Source organism: Triturus cristatus, chromosome 2_1, assembly GCF_964204655.1.
Source record: "Triturus cristatus chromosome 2_1, aTriCri1.1, whole genome shotgun sequence".
Lineage (NCBI taxonomy): Eukaryota > Metazoa > Chordata > Amphibia > Caudata > Salamandridae > Triturus > Triturus cristatus.
Window position 1 is genome coordinate 823322622 of NC_140581.1, and position 24488 is coordinate 823347109.

The following is a 24488-nucleotide window of genomic DNA, read 5'->3' on the forward strand; positions in this document are numbered from 1 at the left end:
CATCCGACCAAGACCAGCCGATGCGAGCAATCAATTGCGGATGAATACATTCACTTTGTGGTAGATCAGGCTAGACCCCCTACAGTTCCGCTCAAAGCCATCTACGAAGCGACACAATCTGACGTCACCCTACAAGAAATAAAGAGCAGGATACAAACAAACAGCTGGCGACAGGCGCAAACAAAGGGACAAAATGACCAAGAGATGGCAGCGTTCAAGCACGTCCACGAAGAACTGTCCATAGCGACCAATGGTCTCATCCTAAGGGACACGCGAATTGTGATCCCACGACAACTAAGACAAGGGGTCATAAACCTAGCACATGAAGGACACCGGGGCATAGTAGCAACGAAATGAGCACTCCGCGAAAGAGTCTGGTTTCCAACACTGGACCAAATGGTGGAAACAACACTGAAGGACTGCCCACAATGTCAACTGGTGAGCCGTCCAGATCCCCCTGCACCGCTACAAATGTCTCCACTACCGGAGGGCGTCTGGCAACACGTTGCTATTGATTTCTTTGGGCCATCCAAGTCAGGCCAATATGTGTTGGTCATCATGGACGAATATTCCAGATTCCCCATTGCACAACTATGCACATCCACGAAAGCATCCAGCGCCATATCAATACTGGAGGAAGTCTTTGCTGCGTGGGGCATTCCTCAAGTGGTGAAATCCGACAATGGGCCCCCATTCAACAGCCACGAATTCGCCGCCTTTGCCCAACACCTCAACTTTAAACACCGGAAGATCACACCACTATGGCCCCAGGCGAACGGAATGATTGAACGTTTCATGTCCACGATCAAGAGAGCAATACAACAGGCGGAACTCACTCGAAAGAGCATCCAGACAGCACTGAACGAGGTACTAAGAGCCTATCGACACACACCCCACTCCACCACGGGCAAGTGTCCGGCCACCCTCATGCTAGGACGGCCCACGCGCACGAGACTACCAATGATAGGTGTCCCCGCGAGTGAACAATACCCCGACTCTGACCATGAGGAGATTGCAGCCACAGACAGGCTGAAGAAAGAGAAAATGAAGGACTACGCGGATGAACGGCGACATGCCTCTCCCACTGAGATCCGAGAAGGAGATTGGGTGTTCGCGCGACAAGAGCAACACCGAAAGACTGACTGCTGATATCACGAAACTCCACTGAAAGTGGTGCAACAGAAAGGAACTATGATCACTGCGGAAACTGACGGAAGACGAGTTACCAGGAATGTGACATACTTCAAGAAGTGCAGCCCGAATGTCAAGGAACTAATGACTGAACTGCGAGTTGAGAAAAGAGAACCAGAGACACCGCCCGCTGCAGTCAGGCACTGATGGAAATCACTGGCGAACATGAGCGAGGCAGTACTGATCATCAATCACGCCCCAAGCGGACCATTAAGAAAGCATCTCGCCTGATTGAAGAACTGTAAGGTTGAAACTGTCTTTTCTTTTGTTGTTTATATTTGTTTTTTTGTTTACTGGGGGGGGGAGATGTAATGATGCACCCCCACATGAGGGGCACTAGGACCTGTCCGAGGGAGGGCGGAAAGGGAGGAGCCGGGGGCCAGGATCGGCAGTTAGCCGATACCCAGGAGATAGCGAGGTCGACAAATCAAGAGCCTCCAAAGAACCACGAGTGTCCGTGTTCCTTTTGCCCACGCAGGACACTACAGGTGCCTGTGTTGGCACTAGGCAGCAAATTGTACCGCAGCACTGGGAAATGACAGGAATGCGCTGTATATTGTTAAGTACGGCACATTCCTACCCTTTCTCCATCATGCAGCGCAGCAAGGTGATTTGCTGCGCTGCATGATCATTTTTTAAATGTTCTCCTACATTTTCCAGTAGCCTGCCTTTTAGAATAAATGTGGATTCATAGTGATTGATAATGCTCCTTCACATCATGGAGAAGCCAAAGAAAGGGCCATTGACAGTCACAGACACACATGTTGTGGTAAATCCGAAGCTATGGACCACCATCGAGCCACGAAAACAAACCAGTGTTTGAACTGTGCTCTGGCACCTCGCAAGGTACTAATTCCGAATGCCTGAATTAATATACACCAATTATGATTTAGAAAGTGCACCAAATAGAATACCAAGAAAAGGCAGAAAGCTATGCAAGCCAAGCAAGAAGGCACACACTAAAATTACTGTGAAAACGAATTAATAAGAGGAATAACCTAAAAAAATAAATGAATCAGGTCATGATTTTTAATATTCAAATGAACAATGAATACCGGTCTTAATATGGCACTCGCTTACGAGTCACAACTGGTCCACTAAATCCTGATGATGCTTTCAGGAGCTATGTACACCTATACATTCTATAATGGGGTCAAAACACATAGACTACACCAGGGAGTGTTTGTAAAAGAATAAAAGAATCAATTACGAACTCAGGTAAGAGACTAGGTGTGACTAAAATGTAATGTACTTTACGAATTTGAGAAGTAGGGACGGACTGGCCATAGCGGGCACCGGGCGTTTGCCCGGTGGGCCACAGGGGTGGGGGCTGGTTTTGTTACCGGGGGCAGCTATATGGCCCCCTGTAACAAAATCGGCCGAAACCGGCCCCAGCATACAGCTTGGCCACACCCCGCCCTCCCATCCACGGGGGACTGGCCGAGATGTTTGCCAGGGCCGATTTCGGTTCCCAGTCTGGCCCTGTTGAGAAGTAATTCTACAGGGGCTTGCACTGTAACTTGTTTTCCATATTAAAATCAAGTTGAATCACTGTCTGATGGAAGAACTTTGACTGTTATCCAGTGCACTTACAGTAAGAGAGGTCACAGATCCATCCTCTTATCATCATGCAGCATTCTATGTATGTCCGGCGACAGGTAGCCCAGCACTTTACACTTTTATGCCCAAACCATACTGAACATGTGTTCGGGTTTGGAACACTGGCACACTGGCACTCCATCATTGGGCAAGTTGTCAGTGATGCTGGGGCTTACTTAGAGCATATGAATACCAAATGTGCCTTTGCTGTGCTGCAGCTTAATTTTTCCAGGCACCATGAGTGATGGTCAGTTGCAGTTTAGCGCCTACTCTTACCTGTGTCTTTTTCTTGAGCATTGATTGGAATTTCCTATTCCATGGCACAATTACTGAGCAGAATCAATTCACTTTATATAAAAAGCGTATCAGATTGAAAGCGTGCAAAATATTTGTTTTTGCATAGCCCTACCAATTGCAGCTGGTGACCTTTGAAAGGTATATATGATGGTATTCCACATGCGGTCTGAACGCCGTCTTTTGTACGAATGCATCTTTAGTTTTTAACGACTTGCCTTAGGGGGGTGCTGGATGCTGGAACAGTTTAATTTATTATTCCAACTCCAGTCTGTGCAACAGTAGGGAAGGTGTTGGACTTTAAATCCAACACCATTTCACTAATGCTCCCCCTAAAAGCAAGTCGTTGTTATGACTTGCGTGCTCAATGAATGCTGGTTAATGCTGCGTTTGTTCTATTGCCGGCGCTGTGTTGGCACAGCGTGATTCCGGCTTTGCCTAAAAGGATGTTTCCCCTTTGAAAGAAGTGGGGCATAATACTTGGCTCGAATTCCAGAGAGGGGGCTCTCCCAACAAGAACATTTTGAAAACAATATGGGGTCAAATAGTGTATTTTGAAGCGCAGTTTTCAAATACGTTTGCTCACTATTCATAGGCTTTGAAAGAGCAGTCATTAAATGTTCAAGTCCTTTCATGATGTGCCCCAACCATTTAACCTTGAAAGTCCCATGGAGTTGACCCCATTGCTCTTCAAAAACCTACTTTCATAAAGATTTAAAAAATGTCCTCTATTGTGCCAGGGACAGCATTTAGTCATGGGTGCCCCCTATATCCCATGAGTACCTCCTTGTCAAAATCTCAAGCAACATGCTAGTGCCAGAATTCTGCTATTTCTGTTGTCCATTTACCATGGGTGTCCCTTATGTAAAAAATATCTCTAGTATGTCAGGGCCAGCACTTTGTTGTTGTTGCCTCCCTTCCAGAGGTAATAATTGTCCTCCCATATGCCATAAGGTACCTACAATGGACAACACCAGCATTTTGCATCTGGGGCGTATTACAGAAAGTGCAGTTGGTGTTTGCACCCATTTTGCACGTTGGTATTACAGAAGGGGCCGCAGACACTTGTGCGGCCCCTTCTGTAAAATCGTAAGCACTGGCATACATGAAGTGCCAGCACTATCTGCAGGGGCCATTCCCTCATTTGCAATGGGGGCGTGCCCCATGCAAATCAGGAAATCCCTTTGCCTCTGCGCCCACGCCACATTACAGACATGGGGGCAGAGGCAAAAAAGCTGTCAGGTGGCGCACTGCTAGTGCCCCCCCCAGAGCAGCCCTCTGGCAGGGGTAAAGGGTGTCCCATGGACCCCCCCAAACATCCCCTTTCAAAGTGCAGGGAGGTTACTGGCTGCACTGTGAAAACACGTAGCAGCAGTAAAGCAGCTGCTCTGTTTTTCACCTGAATGCACTGCCGTGGGCCAGCTCGAGTTAGCGGCTGCCCTGGAGGCAGCGCATTCATCGTAATAGAGTGCATTTTCATTGTTTACGCCAGGCGCACCTTTTTAAAGGTGCTCTCGGTGCAAACAATGAAAATTCACTTATTGCGTGATGTGGCCCCTGGTGCTCCAAATACAAAGATTTGCCTCTGATATGTCAGTGCCAGCATTTGTCCATGCTTGCCCCATATGCCAAGAATTACCTCTAGTATGTCAGTATTTTGCCATTGATGCCTGTTATGCCAGAAATTACCTCTCGTACGCCACTACCAAGTTTTACAATAGTATGCCAGTACCAAGCATTAGTATAGTATGTCAGTGCAAAGTATCATCACTTGTTTGCCAGTACCAAGAATTATCTCTAGCATGCTAGTGTCCAGTATTACCTCTAGTATGACAATGGCACTTCTTTTTCACATCTACTGTTTTCCGAATAACTATTTCCACTATACCAACAGATTCATTTTGTAAAGGGTTTCTCTGTAAGCCAGGAATTTGCTTCAGTATGCCAGGGACATTTTGAGATAAGTGCGTTTGAAAAACGTGCCTGTTGGCTAGAAAGGGTTAACACTTTTGTATATCTTAGCCATTCGGAAGTGCAATTTCTGTCAATCACAATTGAATTTTCTATTAATTTGATCAGTAAATGAAGGGGATCGAATATTTTTTATCCCACCTCTAACATCCCGATTTTGATCAAAATTGCAGTTTTAACTTTGTGGAAAAAAATCCACACTAAAGGGAGGCACTATGGGTCAGATGCACGACCATGTCATTTAGCAACATGCAAATTGCTCTCAATTGCGAGTCGCAATTTGCGAGTCGCTAAATGCCATGTACAACAGTGTCTGAGACACTGTTAGCGATTCCTAATGGGGTCGCAAATTGAATGCCTCATGCATATTAATGAGGCACTCGCAATTTCCGACCCCATTAGGAATGGCTGGCCCTTCCAGGTATGGTGGCTTGCTGGGCTCAACAGACCTCCATGTCTGGGACTGCTTTTAAATAAAGCAGTTTTTCCTAAAACGCGGCCTGTTTTCCTTAAATGAAAACCGGATGCATTTAAAAAAAAGAAAAATGAAACGTTTTTGTTTAATATTTTATGGGCAGGTAGTGGTCCCTGGGACCACTTCCTGTCCCTAAAAAATATTTTCCCCTGCATTCGCAAGTGCTTTGCCACCCTCTTGAAGAGAGTGGTAAATTGTGAGTGTTTTGCGACAGCAATTGCGATCGCAAAACATTCTTACATAGGCCTCTGATTTGCTATTAGGAAGGGACGCCCTTAGAACGACTCTTCCTAATAGCGACTCGCAATACCTATTTAGCGAGTTGTAAAAAAATTGCGACTCGCTAAGTAGAGATTGTACATGGCCCTATTAGATGTTGCATGCTCAAATGGGTCGTAAACCCGTTTGCGCATGCAAAATAGTCATCCGGCCCTATGAGAGGTGCCCGACAATAGGTGAGTGAGTGCTAGGGGCTAGTGAAAGGCACAGAACGAGAATGGGAGTGAAAATGGAAAAACAAATTAATTTTGTACGGTAAAAATCGTTATTAGGTAGCTGTCATTTTGTATTTAGAAATGGATATCAAAAATTGCAATTTTAATAAAAATAACACATTCTGAAATTCGTGATTTCCATAGAAGTTGTGATTTTTAACTAAAAATTGTAAACTAATCTAGGCTTTGGTTGGGGAAAACCCTGGTGAGGTGCACAGGTAGAGACTGCAGGGCTGGCTGCAGTACAAGTACATCACAGAATAGGTTAAAGGCTGGTGAATGCAGCACATTCATTGAAAAATGAACACAGTTAGATGTTATTTATGGTGCTCACAAACGTCGAGAAAGCCCTGAAATTTGCCAGTTCTTGTCATGGAAAGCACAATACCCCCATAACTCATGACACCTGCCATGCTCAGTACTCCGCTTTGCCAATGGCATTTGAAAAAAAAGCAAAGCATGGCGGGGTGAATCATATATGTATACCTAGACAAATTGAACATACAACCCAGAGAGCTATCTTACATTTTGGTATAAGACTACAAACTATTTACACAATATGGGCAGCCTATTTCCACAGTTTAGAGCCTGTGAAAACAACATGAAAAATGATAGTGCATTATACTCCACCAAAAGCCAAGGAAAGGCTGAAACATCCTTGAATGCTTACACATTTTATTAGTTTTCAAACGTAAATGTATCTAAAATGTATGCCAACAAATCAGTGTGGTTTGGATGGTAATCCTGAAAATTGATTGTCTGTAGCATTGTAAGCATACCCATATAGCTTACATAATAAATCATTTAGTATATGTCTCTTATGCCACATGGTCTGAAATCGGGCAATTTTTCACTGCTACTGAACAAACATCAGCCGATTCTAGTGACACTAACACTTTTTGCCTTGTATCTCGCCCACTATATCTTGCAAAGATTCCACAGAGCTGTTTTGACACATACCTCAAATAATTTATAGATAGCTTAACAATATACTTAATGATCTGCAATATGGTTTCTACTGAGGAGGCAGCACCAGGATGGCCTGGTACTTTCAATTGTTGATGTGCTGTGTATTATCCGTGTGACTACTGCCCGTTGAGTCTTCTTGACATGTCAGCTGCTTTCGATACAGAAGACTGCAGCACTTTGCTTGAATTTCCCAATGCCCACGTGGGCTTTGAGTCCATGCAACCAAGAAACTCTATCTCAAACCCCATCCATCACCATCTAGGTTTCCCTCATAGTTCCATTTTTATTCTCATTATCTTTAATGTGTACCAGTAACCTCTGGGGTAATTAATGAAAATCTCACCAATATGCAGATGATATGCAATTATGCGTGAAGGCTGCAGCTCCCGACAATGTTAGGACATTTTGATGACATCCAAGGCAGGAGATCTATGTCATTCGAACCTAACCACCTTAAATCAGAGTTTATGCTCTTCTTTCCTTCTAACTCCTATATTCCACTTTAATCCTGGCTCCGTTTTTTTAACATAACATACTGCCAACCATCCATCACAGACGATACCATCAAATCCCTTGGTTTCAGTCTGAAGAAAAGTCTCAGTATTCACAAACACATACACAACATGGCAAAAATGTTCATTTTCAGTTCAGGCTCTTGCAAAGGATAGAACCCCACTTTCGCAAAGATTACATCAAAGCCCTACCTAGACAAGAGTAGAGAATTCCCTACTTTACTTCTGAACTTTACAGCCATTTGTGTGGTGTCTCATGCAGAGTAGAATTTGTCCACCAATGAATGACATTTTAATCCTATAATAGTGTGTATAATTAAATTTGGCAAATACACAGTTACACAGTTTTTATTCCAGTTATGTTGTCAAGTTGAGTAACCATTGGATCAACCTGCAAATCTTACCTTGCCTATCGTTTTCTGCTATACAAGTTCCCTGAAGTATGAGTTTCATGAAATCGGAGAGCATTGCCATATTGCATTTCCCTGTGTTTCTGTGAAGTATGAAATCTTTAACCTGGGTCTGTAATGCATATTTTATTACCTTATCACTGAGTGGCTTTTCATTAAATTCATTCTTAGAAGCCCGCCCTCATCACTTTCTCCACCCACCAGCTCAGGTGGGAATGTGGCATGGTCTAAAAGGGACATGACATCTATTTTAGTTCCCCAGACTGTGTTGCAATAGAATGACACAGAGTATGAAGACTATTCTGGCAAATGATTTATGAGAAGCTGAGTAATGGGAGTAATCTCTCTCTCTCCCCTTGCAAATGCTGCTAGATATCCAACAGACCAAGCTCGCTCAACTAGGTGCCACCCTCTGTAGACTCTAAGCAGTCCAGTCACCTACATGGGACCAGTAGCCAGCTCTATTATCTTTTGGAATGTGTGAAGGGGGACTTCTTCTTGACCTTGGTTTGGGCCATATACTATTGTTGTTAGGACAATTTTGCCCTGTAATAAGCCGTTAAGGAGCAGTCATCAGCCTTCCTTATCTTTGTGTGTCTTGTTAACTAAAAAACCTGCCTGTCTCCCTAATATGATGCCCAATGCCTTGGTTTTAATGTCAGCAAAAGAGTAGTATTGTTGGGGAAAGGCACCGAATGGCACCTGGCAATTACCCAGTCTCAAACTGTGTGTCCCTTGAATAATGTTTAAATCTCTTTGCGGGTGTGTGAGTGCCTGTAGAACGCTCACTCTCTTATGGCGTTGATACCCCTAATGTTAAAATATGTTAGTGTAACACCATTAACCATGGCCACTTTCTTTTATCTTATGCCAATGACCTGGTGGCTTCTTACCTTTCTTGTTGCCTATGTGGACTTTAATGATCATCTGTAGAAGTATCTGTAAATCAATTCCAAACATTGTCTCCATCATTGTGTCAATCCTTCTCCCTTCTAAGAATTCACCACGAAACAAAGATAACTTGAGCATTTTTGGCACCATTGTGTAACCCTAATTTAAACCAACCATGAAACTTCCCACTTTCAAAGCATCCTGAGTGGTGGCACTCTTTTTATCATCTCCCCAACGGGTCTCCCAGAAGCCATATGCCCCACCCCTGACCCCAATTATTTCCTCATTTGTCATTGTGTCAAGTTACCAAGAGATTAGCCAGCAGACTAGATCCTGTCTCCCTATGTCTAGCTTGTTGCAGATTTTTAATGGCTGCTTCCTTTTTGTATGTAGTCTATTGGTGTGATTTGATGTGTCTGCCTCACACCATTTTCAAAAAGGTTCCCATGTTTCCAAGTCAGTCCACATCACTAACAGTCATAGTAGGCTCGTCCGTTGGGATTCCCATTATCCTCTGTACCTCCGCCAAAGATTTAGGGCCTGATTGATAAAGGTAAACTTAGACTTTGGTCTAAGTTGACTATTTTTTGGTATTAGGAAATGTAAGTTACTACTAGTAGCTGTGCTACTAGTGATTTTACTAGTAGTAAACCTAAAGTAGTAAACTTTGACTTAAGTAGTAAACTTAGACCTAAGTCTAATTATACTCGTTTTTGGTATTCATAAGGGTAAGTTACTACTAGCAGTACCTTTACTACTAGTAACTTTATTACTAGTAATTTTACTAGTAGTAAAGTTAGTAGTAATAACTTACCTTTTCGAATACCAAAAATTGTGAATCAGGCCCATGGTTTGTAAGCAGATCCTGAAAGGATGGTCCCATTTATAAGGGATCTTGTGTTGCAGCCGAAATAGCGCCATTCACCGGAATTCTTTCCTCTTAAAAGTGTTACCCTGCCAAATCTTGGTAAATGTAAAATTACTGGATTTCATACAAGCAGGAAACACTTGAAGAGAGAATCATAAGAAGACTGTTTCCCAAAAGACATGGCACTAGATAGTCCATATCGGAGACAAACTTAGACTTCTAGAAATCAATAAAGTTGAAAACATACTAGAGCAACTTCAGCAAAAATATTACAGAGGGTTAACAAAGCAGGGGAATTGCCAGCAGCTGTAAAACCTTGCTACACTAAAGACTATAGAGCAATAATATGCCTCAGATTTTTTCTGCACCCTACAGATAGTTGCACTTTGAGTAAACTCTGACCAGGAAGAGAGATAAACATTGACTGTGTGGGTGGAAATTTGTTGTGATACTGCCACAATGTCCCTGTCGGAGGATGGTAATACTAGGGGATAATTGGTTAACACTGCATAATTTGTGTTCTGCATCTTTCTTCAATAAACAAGAATTGAAACCTAAAATAGTTAGAAGTTACACAAAGATTTGGTAATTACCTCCTCCACTGTAACTAGTGGCTCACAATAACATTGCTAGTGATCTGAGATAAAAGAAATGGAAATGCAGACAATACAGCTATGAAATTACAAAAATCAAGGCGGAGGATCCCAGTAGTATTCACAAAAAATGTGCTAACAGTACTGTTTCAAATGTAGTAACGGGAACATCTAAATCTGAAATTAGTTTTATCCACTACCGATAGGTATATAAGAATAGTGGGTAACAGTTTGTAGGTTAGTAACAGGTAGTACTGAAATTCTTACCCTAATTCATGTAATTCATACTGGCCACTTTGTTGTCAATGTAGAGGAGAAGGTAGTTATGAATAGAATCCAGGAGGGCCTCAGAGAGGTAGAGAGCGGTCATTGCCAAGTGGTTTTTTCCTCAAGTTGATTTTAGAGAAGTGCGCCCGAGTGTGCTCATTATTGTCTTAATTGACTGCATAGATTGGGAACATGGGTCGATGATTTTTGTGTAACTGGATACAGAACTACCCCTTCAGTCAGTTTATTAAGCTTACAAGTTGTACAACAAGAGTAAAGCCTACTGGCTCCTGACCTGCATCTGCACGTTCCAGTTGGTCTTGTCTAAACCCAGGAAAACGTCTGTGGCAGAAGGAGCATACCTTTTCCAGACTTACTGGAGAATCATCCATTCTGAAGGCTTTTCAGGGTTTATATTCTGACAGCACAAGCATGATGCTCAGGTACTATGAACACTGCCTAAAGTGCTGACACTAACTAAAGATAATTAAATTGTTCACGAAGACAGGTCTGCTCATGGAGCTAATAAACCACTTGGATCAGGGAACATTTTTTAATGATTTGCATCATTGCCTAACCTTCTTGAAACTTATGACAACAAATGTTTTAACAACTGCATACTTCAGAAATCTGAAAAAGGACCCTGGAGACCATGTACTAAATGTTTTATAAAAATACATCTTTGGTCTACAAGATATCTTGCTGGTCCTAAAACAGATTCAGTTCATTTAATGGTTCTATTCATATGATAGATTCATATATAACCAGCTCACTCAATAGTCACACAAGTACATTCACCTGTGATATGGCAGCCTATTATGATTGGTCACTCTTAAAAGCAGGTGAACCTTTTTCATCACCATAAAAAATGATCACCATCTGATTTTTGAAATGTACAATCTGAATTTCTCTACTTAACATTCATAAGATGAATCACTCTCATCCATGATGGAGATAATAAATTGTATTCCCCAATAAATCACATTGTAACCAGGACCATATAGAGAAAACCTGAACACAGATTTTACAAGGAATTTACAAGTAATAATTCCTCAAAAACAGCTCAAGATTCAGGTACTCAACAGAAAACAACATCTTGGTAGTATCCAAGATGTAAAAAAGAATGCCACCTTGCAAGTGCCTAAGTATATCCAATATCTGGTTGCCACTGTATTAAAAACAAAAATACAACATCTCAGGTAGACTAAAGTCCAGCAAGCATTTAATGCAAAATAGCAGGCATCAAAGCAAAAGAACAAAACTCAATTGTCATTTGAACTGGCCAAGGCTCTCATTAGGAAACAGTCAGGTAGAGCTAAGAGCTAAAACAATATGTAACATCAACTTGGTATATTTATACATATTCTCTCAATACAAGTCAGTGTAATATGACAATGTGACAGAAACATGTTGTTCTCAGCAGAAATGTATCTAATGTGCAGGTGTCAGGATCTTCCTTTCAAGGAGGCACATGATGGCCTTCAAGGGAAGGTACAATTCATATGTACAATACTGGCTTCAATCTTCTCTGAATGATTCTACTCCCTTTGCCAGGTTTGAAAACAAGGCTAATGTGCAATTTAGAACATTAAGGCAGTGAAAGGTTTGTGATTACTACAATTCCATGGGAAGCTTAAAGCAATAGAAAACAACATTCATATCTGATTAACATTGGATACATTTATAATTATATATATGATAATTAGCATGTATTTTAATGGATGCATATGAACATAATACAAACAAATATTAAATATGTTTTAACAATTGTGAAATGTCCAGTTATAGGCCTGAAAGCTCTCTGTTATCCGCAATCTCTCATCTAAGGTAGTAAACAGAGAAAAAAAGAATAATTATAGTTGAGACTAGTGCTTGGCATTCTAGTTTCCAAAAAATAATAATAATGAACAATCAATCAATCAATCATGTAATTTATATCGTGTGCTACTCACCCGGAAGGGTCTCAAGGCGCTTGGGGGAGGGGGTCTGCTACTGCTCGAACAGCCAGGTCTTGAGCTGTTTCCTGAAGGCGAGGTGGTCCTGGGTCAGCCGCAGGTGGATGGGCAGGGAGTTCCATGTCTTGGCCGCCAGGTAGGAGAAGGAACTTCCTCCGGTGGTGGCTCTCTGGATGCGAGGTACGGCGGCGAGAGCGAGGTGCGCGGATCGTAGCTGGTGGGCGGGCGTGTAGAAGGTCAGGCGGTCTTTGAGGTACTTGGGGCCCAGGTCTTGGAGGGATTTGTGTGCGTGGGTGAGGAGTCTGAACGTGATCCTCTTGTTGACGGGGAGCCAGTGCAGGTCTCTCAGGTGGCTCGAGATGTGGCTGCGTCGGGGGACGTCCAGGATGAGTCGGGCGGAGGCGTTCTGGATACGTTGGAGTCTTTTCTGAAGCTTGGCTGTGGTCCCGGCGTAGAGGGTGTTTCCGTAGTCTAGTCGGCTGGTGACGAGGGCCTTGGTGACCGTCTTCCTGGTTTCGGTCGGGATCGACCGGAAGATTTTGCGGAGCATGCGGAGGGTGTGGAAGCATGATGAGGAGACGGCGTTGACTTGTCTGGTCATCGATAGGGAGGAGTCCAGGATGAAGCCCAGGTTGCGTGCGTGGTCTGTTGGCTTGGGTGCGGTGCCTAGGGCTGGGGGCCACCAGGAGTCGTCCCATGCGGAGGGTGATGGTCCAAGGATGAGGACTTCTGTCTTGTCTGTGTTCAGTTTCAGGCGGCTGATGTTCATCCAATCGGCGACGTCTTTCATCCCTTCGTGTAGGCTGGCTCTGGCGGTGTCGGGGTCTCTGGTGAGGGAGAGGATAAGCTGGGTGTCATCGGCGTAGGAGATGATGTTGCGGTTGTGTTGGCGTGCGATGGCAGTGAGGGGTTTCATGTAGACGTTGAAGAGGGTGGGGCTGAGTGACGATCCCTGCAGAACGCCGCAGATGACTTCGGTGGCCTCAGAACAGAAGGGGGGGAGGCGTACTCTCTGTGTTCTGCCGGCGAGGTATGAGGTGATCCATTCCAGAGCCTTCCCTTGGATGCCGGTGTCGTTGAGGCGTTGGACTAGGGTGCGGTGGCAGAGAGTGTCAAATGCTGCGGAGAGGTCTAGGAGGATGAGTGCCGCTGTTTCTCAGTTGTCGAGCAGGGCTCGGATGTCGTCAGTGGCTGCGATGAGGGCGGTCTCGGTGCTGTGGTTGGCTCTGAATCCGGACTGCGATGGGTCGAGGGATCAGTTCGTCTCGAGGAAGGCGGCCAGTTGCTTGTTGACGACCTTCTCGATGACTTTGGCCGGGAAAGGAAGGAGCGAGATGGGGCGGAAGTTCTTGAGGTCGGTCGAGTCCGCTGTAGGTTTCTTCAGCAGGGCGCTGAGCTCGGCATGCTTCCAGCTCTCTGGGAAGGTGGCTGTGTCGAAGGAGGTGTTGATGATGTCTCGGAGGTGGAGTGCGATGGTGGAGTCTGCCTTGTTGAAGACATGGTGTGGGCATGGGTCGGTCGGAGATCCGGAGTGGATGGTGTTCATCATGCGGGCCGTGTCTTCGGTGGTCACTTCGGTCCATGTCTGGAGGGCGGCGGCGAGGTGCGTTGGTTCGACCGATGGGTGCGGTGGTGGTGCGCCGAAACTGTTGTGGATGTTGGCAATCTTGCGGTGGAAGTACGACGCGAGGGAGTCGCAGAGGTTCTGCGAAGGAGTGATGTCGTTGTTGCCGGTGCTGGGGTTGGAGAACTCCTTGACGATGTTGAAGAGTTCCTTGCTGTCCTGGGCGTTGTTGTCCAGTCGTTCCTTCAGAGATTTCTTCTTGGTGGAACGGATGAGCTGGTGATGTCTGCGGGTGGCGTGTTTGAGGGTGGTCATGTTGTCGGCGGTCTTGTCGAGGAGCCAGGCCTTCTCGAGTGTGCGGCAGGCCTTCTTGGAGTCCTTGAGTTCGTTGGTGAACCAGGGGGCCTTCTTGCTTCTGGGCCTGGTGAGTGGGTTCTTCAGTGGGGCGAGGTCGTCGGCACAGGTGGTCAGCCACTGCGTGAGGTTGCGGGCTGCTGCGTTGGGGTCCGTTGTCATGACAGGTGGGCTTTGGCGGAGGGAAGTGGTGAGCTGGTCGGCGGTGATCTTGCTCCAGTTTCTGTGGGGAGCCTGCTTCGGGTGGTGGTGGGTTGTGTTCTTTCTGAAGCTGAAGTGGACGCAGCTGTGGTCAGTCTAGTGAAGTCCGGTGGAGTGGCTGAAGGTGATGTGCTTGCTGGATGAGAAGACGGGATCAAGCGTGTGGCCAGCGTAGTGGGTGGGGGTGTTGACCAGTTGCTGGAGTCCGAGGTTGGCGAGGTTGCCCAGCAGGGCGGTGGTGTTGCCGTCCTTGTTGTTCTCCAGGTGGAAGTTGAGGTCCCCGAGGAGGATGTAGTCTGTGGAGGGGAGGGCATGTGGGCTGATGAAGTCCGTGATGTCTTCGCAGAATTGTGTGCGCGGTCCCGGGGGTCTGTAGATGAGGGTGCCTCTGAGGGTAGTCTTGGGGTCGGTGTGAATCTGGAAGTGCAGGTGCTCGGCGGCATTGAATGCGTCGATGGAGTCAGTCGAGATGCGAATGGTGCTTTTGTTTACGATGGCGATACCTCCTCCGGTCTGGTTGACGCGGTCCTTCCTGATGATCTTGTAGCCGTCCGGGATGACGATGGCGATGTCGGGGGCTGAGGAGGCGTTCATCCAGGTTTCCGTGAGGAATGCGACGTCCCGAGATGTGGTGTCGAGGAGGTTCCAGAGTTCCACGGCGTGTCTGTGGACGGAGCGGGTGTTGAGCAGGATGCACTTGAGGTGGTTGCTGCTGTCCGTCTTGGTGGGCGCGGTGCAGGTTCGGAGGCAGGAGAAGTTGCAGGATCAGCAGATGAAGGGTCCCTGGGTGCGTCGTGGGGATGCTTGGTAGCATCCGGGGGTTCGGCCGGTGTTGAGTGCGTTGAGTGTGGCATCATCGTAGGTCCTGCGGGGGGCTGGCGGGCGCGGGGGCCAGGGGGTCTGGCGCTGGACGCGGTCCAGGCGCGGACGGGCGCAGACAGGCTTACCTTTGGCGCACATTCGGCGCGCATAGGGCGCGCCCGCTGCGCGCGTCCGCTGCGCGGTCGCTCAGGGGGCGTCATAAGTAAGGAGCCGGGGGGAGGAGCAGCTGGGAGGCGGGAGCGGGGTGACCAATGGGCAGGAAGGGGGGGCGGGTTAGCAGGGGCAGCAGCGGGAAAAGAACTCACTGGGCGGCGGCGGCGGCGGTGAAAATGCGGGAAGCGGCAGCAGGCTGCAGGAAGCGGCAGGCAGGCAGCACCAGCAGAGCAGGGAGGACTCACTGGGCGGCGGCGGCGAAAATGCGGGAAGCGGCAGCAGGCAGCAGGGAGCGGCAGGCAGGCAGCACCAGCAGAGCAGAGAGGGCGAGGAGCGACCGGCTGTGGGGCACAGGATGGATAGATTATCAAAAGGTAAGCAAAAAGAGGTGGAAGATGACACATAATCAAAAAAGCAAAAAGGTAATCAAATGTGTCCAATGCATATCTCCTGCAAACTATTCTACAAAATACCCATCATCTCACACATTTATAGATTTCTTTACACAATCTATGACACCAGCATTTCTAAAATTATCTAGCATGTGAAAGTGCACTATACTTGTCCTTGGTTATTGGTTTAATCTATTCATGATTGTTCCTGTGCATGATTTGCTAAAGAGACTGAAATAGTGGATATGCCCCGTCTAAAACTGTTGTGAGTTCATCTTACATTTGCAATTTGATTTTACAATTGTATAAAGCTGCAAATATTTCAGTAATCGATATGACCATAGTAATATCTGCAGAGACGTTGTCAACAATTTGAGTACCACGTGGTCTTTTTCACCAAAGAAACTAGATAGGTTTTGTAGCTGATGAACTGCGTCATATTCCATAAAAAAAATGGAACCAGATAGTATGAATGAGTTAGGTCCACACAGGTTTGTTTTCAATCCTTAAAATGACATGGTTTGTAGATTGTTTGTGTAAGCTATCTTGACATTTGAATGTGGCTATTATCAGTTAGCCAATCTAACAATCTATCAACACAACTTAACATTAATATTTTGCTTCATTAGCTGGAACTTAGTGGGTCTGGATCACCACCTCAGAGGGAATAACTATGAGAGCTTCCATGCTGCATATATCATATGTCTGTGAGAGACATGGATGACTAGTACCTTTGGGGAATGAAATTAATTTGTGTTTTGAGTACCCACAATAACGGAAAACGGGTTATCATAAAGGAGGCCTGGTGAAATTGTTACCCTGAGGACTAAACTTGTTCTGCCAGTTATTACCGTTGTCATGTACAGTTTTTTCTAGTGCTTGAATTTAAACTATGACAAGACACTTCCAAAGGTCATGTAGTCATTTGTTGCTCATTTAATTCTGACTAGCTCTTACGTTTTTGGGATTTTAACAGAGCCATAATCTAATTCTTAAGGGAAACTTTAATGCATGTATTTAGTCCTTGTCATATTCCTGTTCAGACATGGTTCATCTGGATGATCAGTGGTGCTCTCCACCTCTGATGCGGACAAAAGAATTTCATACAAATGAGGAGAACAGATACTGTAGTGGGCTATGCCATTAAATGTAGCGCTTTTGAATGGACATCCTCCAAGAGGCAACCATTTTACAGTTACATGACCTAGAAGTCACTTGCTATCAACAATCTAGGACATTTCTATGTTATTAACTTTATCAAAAAATATATTAAAAAATACTAATGTTAATGGTGATCCATGCATTGTAGAGTACTAGAATTTAACATTCTTCCCAAAAATCTGATCAGTCTACAATAACTGGCAGGTCCCCTCATAATAACTCAGGGATTGCTGGTCACTATGCTGCATGCATTATGTTGATTGGCAAACTATCATCCACTACATCGACTTGTAAGATGAGAATATATTTCCAACTCTTAATTTTATGTATACTTATCTGCCAAGGTAAGTATGGTGTCAGTTAAGAATAGAAAATGTATATGTATCCTATAATATAGTGGTACATTGATATAGTAAATGCAATTTTATTGCTTCCCAATAATAACATCCTAGGTATGTAATCAACTAAAATAACAGTATATTGTTGTCAGTTAGCAGGCCAACCCTTATCAGTATCCTATGAGAAGCAGTTCAGTCACTCGATCTTGTTTCTAGCTTTGCACAGCGTATGACCACAATAAAGGAAACAACTACTGGGTTATATGTAAAGCAGAAACAACCAGCTAAGAAGTAGGGCCAGTAGGATTTTATCATTATGTAATTTTGTCAGTTAGGAGCAAGTTAAGGCATTTAGCATGTGGTGGTCTTTGTAAAAACAAAACGATTCAAAAAAGAAATTGGGGACTTGAAGAAATTATATCAACGAAGGAGCCAGGACAAGAGAAGAGAAAAAGAAAGAAATTATTTAATTTATGGATGGTTTCTGAGCAAAGCAACAGAAATGTCTGGAAATGTGTTGCCCATGTGGCTAATATTATGAACAATCATGGACCATTTATATTTCTTCACTCTAACAGCCCTCTTTTTGATGCACATCAACTGACTTTCTCTTAGTTGGCAAAGGAAATCCAGTTAAGGATGTACAGCCCACTTCCTTCTTGGTTGTACATCAATTAATACTGAAAACAAAATATTACTTGAGCTCAGAGATGAAACTGTTTGTCATTATCTATGATATAGCAAAATTCAGCACAACTGCTATCCTGGTACCACCATTCGCAGCACTTTGTTTGGGTAGCTTGGTCAGACATGTTCACAAAAAAGGTTCCCATTTACAACATGCCAGTTATCATCTGATTGTGTTGCTGGATGCAAATGGACAGATACTTGATAAACAGTTTTTGAAGTCCCTGAAATATGAGCATTTACTCAGAAGAATATATGTACATATACAACAACCTGGATAGTGCACTGATACTTCAAAGTCTAATCTAGCAGTAATCAGAGAGAAAGGAAACCCGATCCCTACATAGCCTTCTCAGACTTTGGCACAGAATTTGACACAGTGGATAGAGGTCATTTGAGTGGTAAATTACAGAGATAGGAGAAACTCCCCGTTTTGCTACAACTCCTAATTACCTACCTAAGTTCCAAGTCACAATGGTATCTAGTAAAGTAACACCCACACAAGAATGATTTGTGTACGTGCTCCCTGGGTAACCAGTGGTAGTGTACTATAGGTCACTCTGTAGTCCTTAGACGAATCACTGACACATTTCCTCCACATTTGCCCTCTATATAGAGCAGGGTAGAGACTCGAGAGACTATGGCTCCAGCCTAGCTTCAGTGGATGGGATAAGCATACAATATTGAAGACAATGACACTAATTCAGAATACAAATGAGCTAGAGGTTGTGCTATATATGGTTCACTTTTTTAATAGGGTATGGAGTCAAAGGGTGTGTGTGGTAATGGTAGCGGCATGAGAACATCACAGAGGCCTTTGTTACATTCTTGCTCAATAGTTGTTGTTTTAACTTTGTATTTTATCTATATATTTTTTAGAATGTTAGCTAGAACATGTTTATGTGTACTACTACCTGCTGATGGATTTGTTTGGATTTGTTGTTACTGTTATAACTACTAGTTGGTAATAGAATCATTAAGTATCGCTATATACATTTTAGCATTGTGATATTTTTGAGTTGTCTAACAGCTATTTTAACATTTTCTAGGAGCTTGGTCAATATGGAGTCCTTTTCTACAATGCATGCTTCATGATTGTACCCACAGCCATGTACAGTTACATTACTGGAGACTTGCAGAAGGTAAGTCACACTTTTCACATACAAAATCCTTTATGTGCAGGAATGCAGACAGTTGACCTATCTTTTTGGTCACTTTATGGAAACCGATATTAGCCTTATATACGAATGTAATACAGAAATAAACATTAAGGAATGAAGAAGAGAAGCGGTTCAGCCACAGAATGATACAGTGGAAAGGTACTTCAAAAGAAAAGCTACCATCTAACATGTAAGTCCCATCCACCCACCATCACAAGTCTAGAGTACTCAACAAAGCTCCCCCACAATTTTATCATAGTGATCACAACACTAAAATATTACTCGCACTAGTAAATAAACTGGGTGGCTTTGTAATGAATACAAATGCACATCTTGTGTTTTTCTCAGATGTTACCTTAGATTAAGTTTAGCAATCTTTAGTGTTGTCCTCATATAGACCATAAACATTTGTATAATGATTTTGGCCTGCCTTTGGTAAATACCATCATTTGAGAAATTATCCTCAGAATTTCAATCATAATTAGGTAGTTCGATTTTCCAACTGAATTGTGTAACCACTGCATGAAGAATTGTAGGACTAATGAAATTCAGCAATGTGGGCCTTTCTGAAGTGTATAATACCATTATGAAGTACAAAAGAGTAGCTTCAACGTGTTTGTCCTCTCAATTCAATATGCTCTCAACAAAACATCAACACAATCCTTTGGCTATGCTGTGAATCTGCTAAATATATCCCTCTGTGTATCTCAACTGTTTAAGGTCATTATCTAACATATATAACCCTTTCTATTCAGTTTTTATATTTAATTCTAAAGTGCTCAAACAAATTATTAGAGTCAATGAAAAGTAACCCCATGCAACCTTATGTATGTTTGTTCAAAATCGATGAGTTTTGAAGTGTATATACCACTTTCACAACAGAGGCTAAAATTAGGGTTGAAGCTTGAGTAATCATTATGACAGCTTAGATGAGTAGAAGTGAATATTTTGATTGCATATGATTGAATCCTACCACAGTAGATGTCTTTTAACGAACATTGAATGCTCTTGTTTTCAAACCTCACTCCTGATGGCCAGGGATAAAACGTTCATGTCAGTACCAAAAAAAATTGAATGAGCACTCTCAAAATAACAACAACACTCAGCTAACCAAGACATTGTAAGAAGGAATATCCAGGGAAGAGGTACTCTTAATCCCTAGAGGAAGCTGTCTGAACTGTCTTCTCTAGTATTAAAGGTGTCTCCCCTGAAATGATGATGTTACTGTGCTTTTAGCTGTGCAGTCTAAGGTCAGACAGATCCCACAATCATAATTGGAAGGTTTGCGTGTGGTGCTTAAAACCATAGCTAATGATTCACATAATCGAAGGTTTTCTGATTACTTTTTTCTCTTTTGTTTGTCTTTCTGCCCTTTTTTCTCCCACATCTCACACTTTAATCAGGTTTTTACCTACAGATGTGGATCACATGTTGTGACATTAAGTAATGTTTTTCATTATATATGAGACACATTAGGGTGGGATTTACTGAGGTGGTGGAATTGCCAGACTCCTTGAATTGATATGCATACCATTGTACTTATTTTTACATACAGCAGTTAAAATTACATTTCTTCACAGTATCTGAAATATTACAGGTGAACATACCCTCTGCCCATTACTGGTTTCCCAGGCACCAGAAGTAGAGCTACATTTGTATTTGCTTTGATGGAACACCCGGATTAATTCCACCTTACGAAATTAAATGTCTTGCCTCATAGGGTTAGAACCTATGATTTCCTTTGAATATGTTTACATTGCCTATTTTTGCTTTCTATCCATGGAATATTAGATAGTATCATCTGCCTAGGTGCACAATGATGATATTTAAGGAGGTTGCTTTTATAGGTGTCTGTTTTTAAAATAATTTGTATTACCTGCATACTTTTTAGATTCGCATTTCTTGGATAGCTTCAGTTTCTTTTCTTTTTTTCTGAAATTTGATTTTAAAGAAATTGAATATACTATTGATTGAAATTTAGACACTCATGGGGTTTGTTTGAGTTACCTTATAGAAAGGATGTGGTCAGTCCCTTGTGGCTAAACTTTCCCCTTTGTACAGGACCAACACTGATTTGCATGTCCACTTGCACAGGGAAGTTGAAAAATGAGTAATCAGCAGAGGTCCAGATTCACTCTAGTATTGTCATCCATTAAAAGGTTGCAGCCTTTTGGCTCAATTGTACAGTGCATGTGTTGTGCAGACTACTTATTTTTAGGCAAAGTAACAGTAGAAATCTTTCAGCAAAAAAGTATGTGCATATATAGGTGGTATTTAGAAATATGTTAGAAGTACTTGTGGTAACAGCAATGGAAACGTATGTGACTGATGTCAGTCATGGAGTAGAGTGGAGGATTTAAATTTTTTGTCTGGGGCAGAGAAAAGTGATAAAAACTAGTTTTAGATGCTAGCTGTTCTCAGGCAGTTAATCATGATGAGCACAAACAGGATACATTAACGCAACATAAATTGTCACCTTTTACCTGATCAATCCCAGACAAGGCAGCTATTTCTGCATAATGGTGGACAGAATCCAAAGGCGGAATCCAGACAAGAAGGGCACGATCAACGGGGCATCATCAGATGAGCTAGTAATTGAGAAAGAGAATTAGGTAAAACCAGGAAAGGAGGAGGCAGAGAATGAAGACAGCAGAGGGTGAGTAGAAGTTAAAGGCAGACGGATTAGAATGTTAGTTTAGTCACTGACATATATATCAAATGATTAATTAGGGCAAGTATGTGTTAGCCTAAAGCACTGAAAAGACTTTATAGCGATGATTAGATGTAAAGGATATTTTCGATAAAGATTGATGTATTCCACAGTTGATAAGATGGGAGGTATTTTAACCATTGGTCAGTAAATAATTTTCCATTGTAGTATAAGCTTGCATTTGTTTTCAACAAAGAATTTATCAAGGGAATGAGATGAGTGGACAAGGTACAAGAAAGAAGTTCAGGTATGTGAATGTCATAAATTAATGAGTTTAGGGCTCCATTCACAAATCTACCAAAAGAGTAATCTCTGCATACAATTGACAGATCCTGGTTAAATGAATGAAAATTTGTGAAAATTTGCAGTCACAGGTAGCACTAACAGCCCCAAAACACAACGTGTGACAAGCTTTTCTGTTGACACAATTAAAGTGAATGGTTGGAAAAATAAAAGGGAATATGCCTGGAGGGATCATGTAGGTGACAGTGCCGGCTACTCCCAAGCACTAATAACTTTGTGATATCCCAAGCATTCCCAATGAGGGTTCCAATCCCAATTAAATTATTAACTTTAGTCCCAATAAATGTTGGTATAAATAGTCAAGTAGTATGGGATTGTGCCGAAGCCAACCTCATAATGTGGGTGTAAGAAAGCTGGTTAGGATGTGAGTCCTTCACAAGTAATATGTCAGCGCCCTTCCCTGTACTAAGAACCAAGCCCTATTGTAGCGCTATGTCAGGGTAGCAAAGCAAAGCAGGTCAATGCTTACTTAAGGGAGGTGGTGTGTGCTAGTATACTCAGCTCACTGATATGCAGCAACAACACTCTGTAAAGTAGTCAGCGCCTTTTCTTCTAATAATGAAAAAGTATTTTATTACGCATACACTACTGAATACTATGCATTAATTTCCAAATATGATCAATTAAATAGATGGAAATACCTGTGATGACACACTGAGGACTGTTCTCTCCCCAGTAGGCCCTAGGGCCTAGACTCCATAATCACAATCCCCCCCATATACTGCCCACAATATGTGGGGGTATCATTACCAAAAAGACAGGCATACTGCCTTTGTCAGAGGGTCACCCCATTATTAAAAAGCAGAAATATATCATTTCAAGCAAATCCACTACCACTGAATTCAACATTGAAAGTACCATCTTTTAGTAACACTTATAACAAGTCTTTCTTCTGCTGTGAACATGCTGCTACTGCAGCTGTAGCTGTAGGACCACACAACTTGGATCCTCACACTCCAGAGCTTATGAGTAAAGGCAGAAACTCCGGGCACTTTACAAACTTTGAAAACCTCTTCTGGGGTCCTTAAGGTAATCCAGAGGTGACTTAGGGTAATTTTTACGGGTACAAATTCTAGGGAGTTGCTGCACTTCTAGTAGCCCCCCAAACACTCACTCAACGTTGTTGATACCCCTGCCCTTCTCAGGGCACCACAACAGAAGATATGCAAATGTCCAGTCTTTCCGACAGGCTTATGGGGCACTCCTCTGCCTCAGGCTAAATGGGAGCTGGGTACAGGGACTGAGATACTAGACTTTCCTGGTTGAAAGTGGATGCACATTTTGGGACCAGCTGTTGCTTTGGAGAAGGAACAGCAATCACAGGATAGCGCTAGAGTCAGTAAGCAGCGGCAGAGGCGTGCAACCAGGACACTCGAGCAGCCACTCATGAAAGTGGGAAATTTGCAGGGATGATTCAGACTGTGGGCACTCAGCCAGCGGAAAGGTACCTCATGCCATTTAAAAGGTATATATATATGTCAATGCTTGTTGCTGTCATGCTTCTCCAGGTTATCAATTCTGCTTCAATGAAAGTTTTGTGTGCCAAATTTACACAGTCCTCCAAAAAATAAAAGCAAGGAACAGATTGTCACATGAACAGGAACTTTCAGCCATACACATGGACAGACACCTTCAACTGTTGCAGCTTTTCAGGTTTACGTCTGAAACATTTTGCGAATTTCTGAAATTCGTGCAGATTTACTCCGTTTTCTGTGAATCAGAAACTTAGAGGCTGGTGGTGCCTGGTCAATTTCATTGCCAGGTTACTGGGAGCTAGGCAGATATTTGAAGCTGGATTATGAATTGAACGATATTGGTGTCAGCATATTCATGTACATTGTATCGCTGCATTTAATATCATGTCCATCCTACATCATGTCTTCATTTACCTCCTTGTTCTCTCTCTTTTAGGCTATCACTTTCAGTGAATGGACCAATATTATGTTTGTTACACAGTTTCTTCTTTCTTGTTTCATGGGGTAAGCTCCTATGTAGATATGCAAAACCTGTTTAAGAAGTAATGAATATATTTTACATTTTGTTTAAATAACATTTCTTCATTTGCACGCTATTTCAAGCAGCAACACCTTACTTGTTACACTGGAATATTTTCAGTAAATTTAGTTTGAGAAACATTTTCAGAAGGAACTCAGA

General features: G+C 43.1%; 1 protein-coding gene across 1 annotated transcript in view; it reads left to right on the forward strand.

The window, feature by feature from the left end:
• Positions 1 to 24488, forward strand: part of SLC35D2 (solute carrier family 35 member D2) — a 316836-nt gene that overhangs the window by 247051 nt on the left and 45297 nt on the right. The window contains exons 8-9 of the mRNA XM_085632885.1: positions 19211 to 19303; positions 24246 to 24313. Of these exons, the coding sequence (XP_085489011.1) occupies positions 19211 to 19303; positions 24246 to 24313 (161 nt within the window). The remainder of the gene's footprint in view (positions 1 to 19210; positions 19304 to 24245; positions 24314 to 24488) is intronic.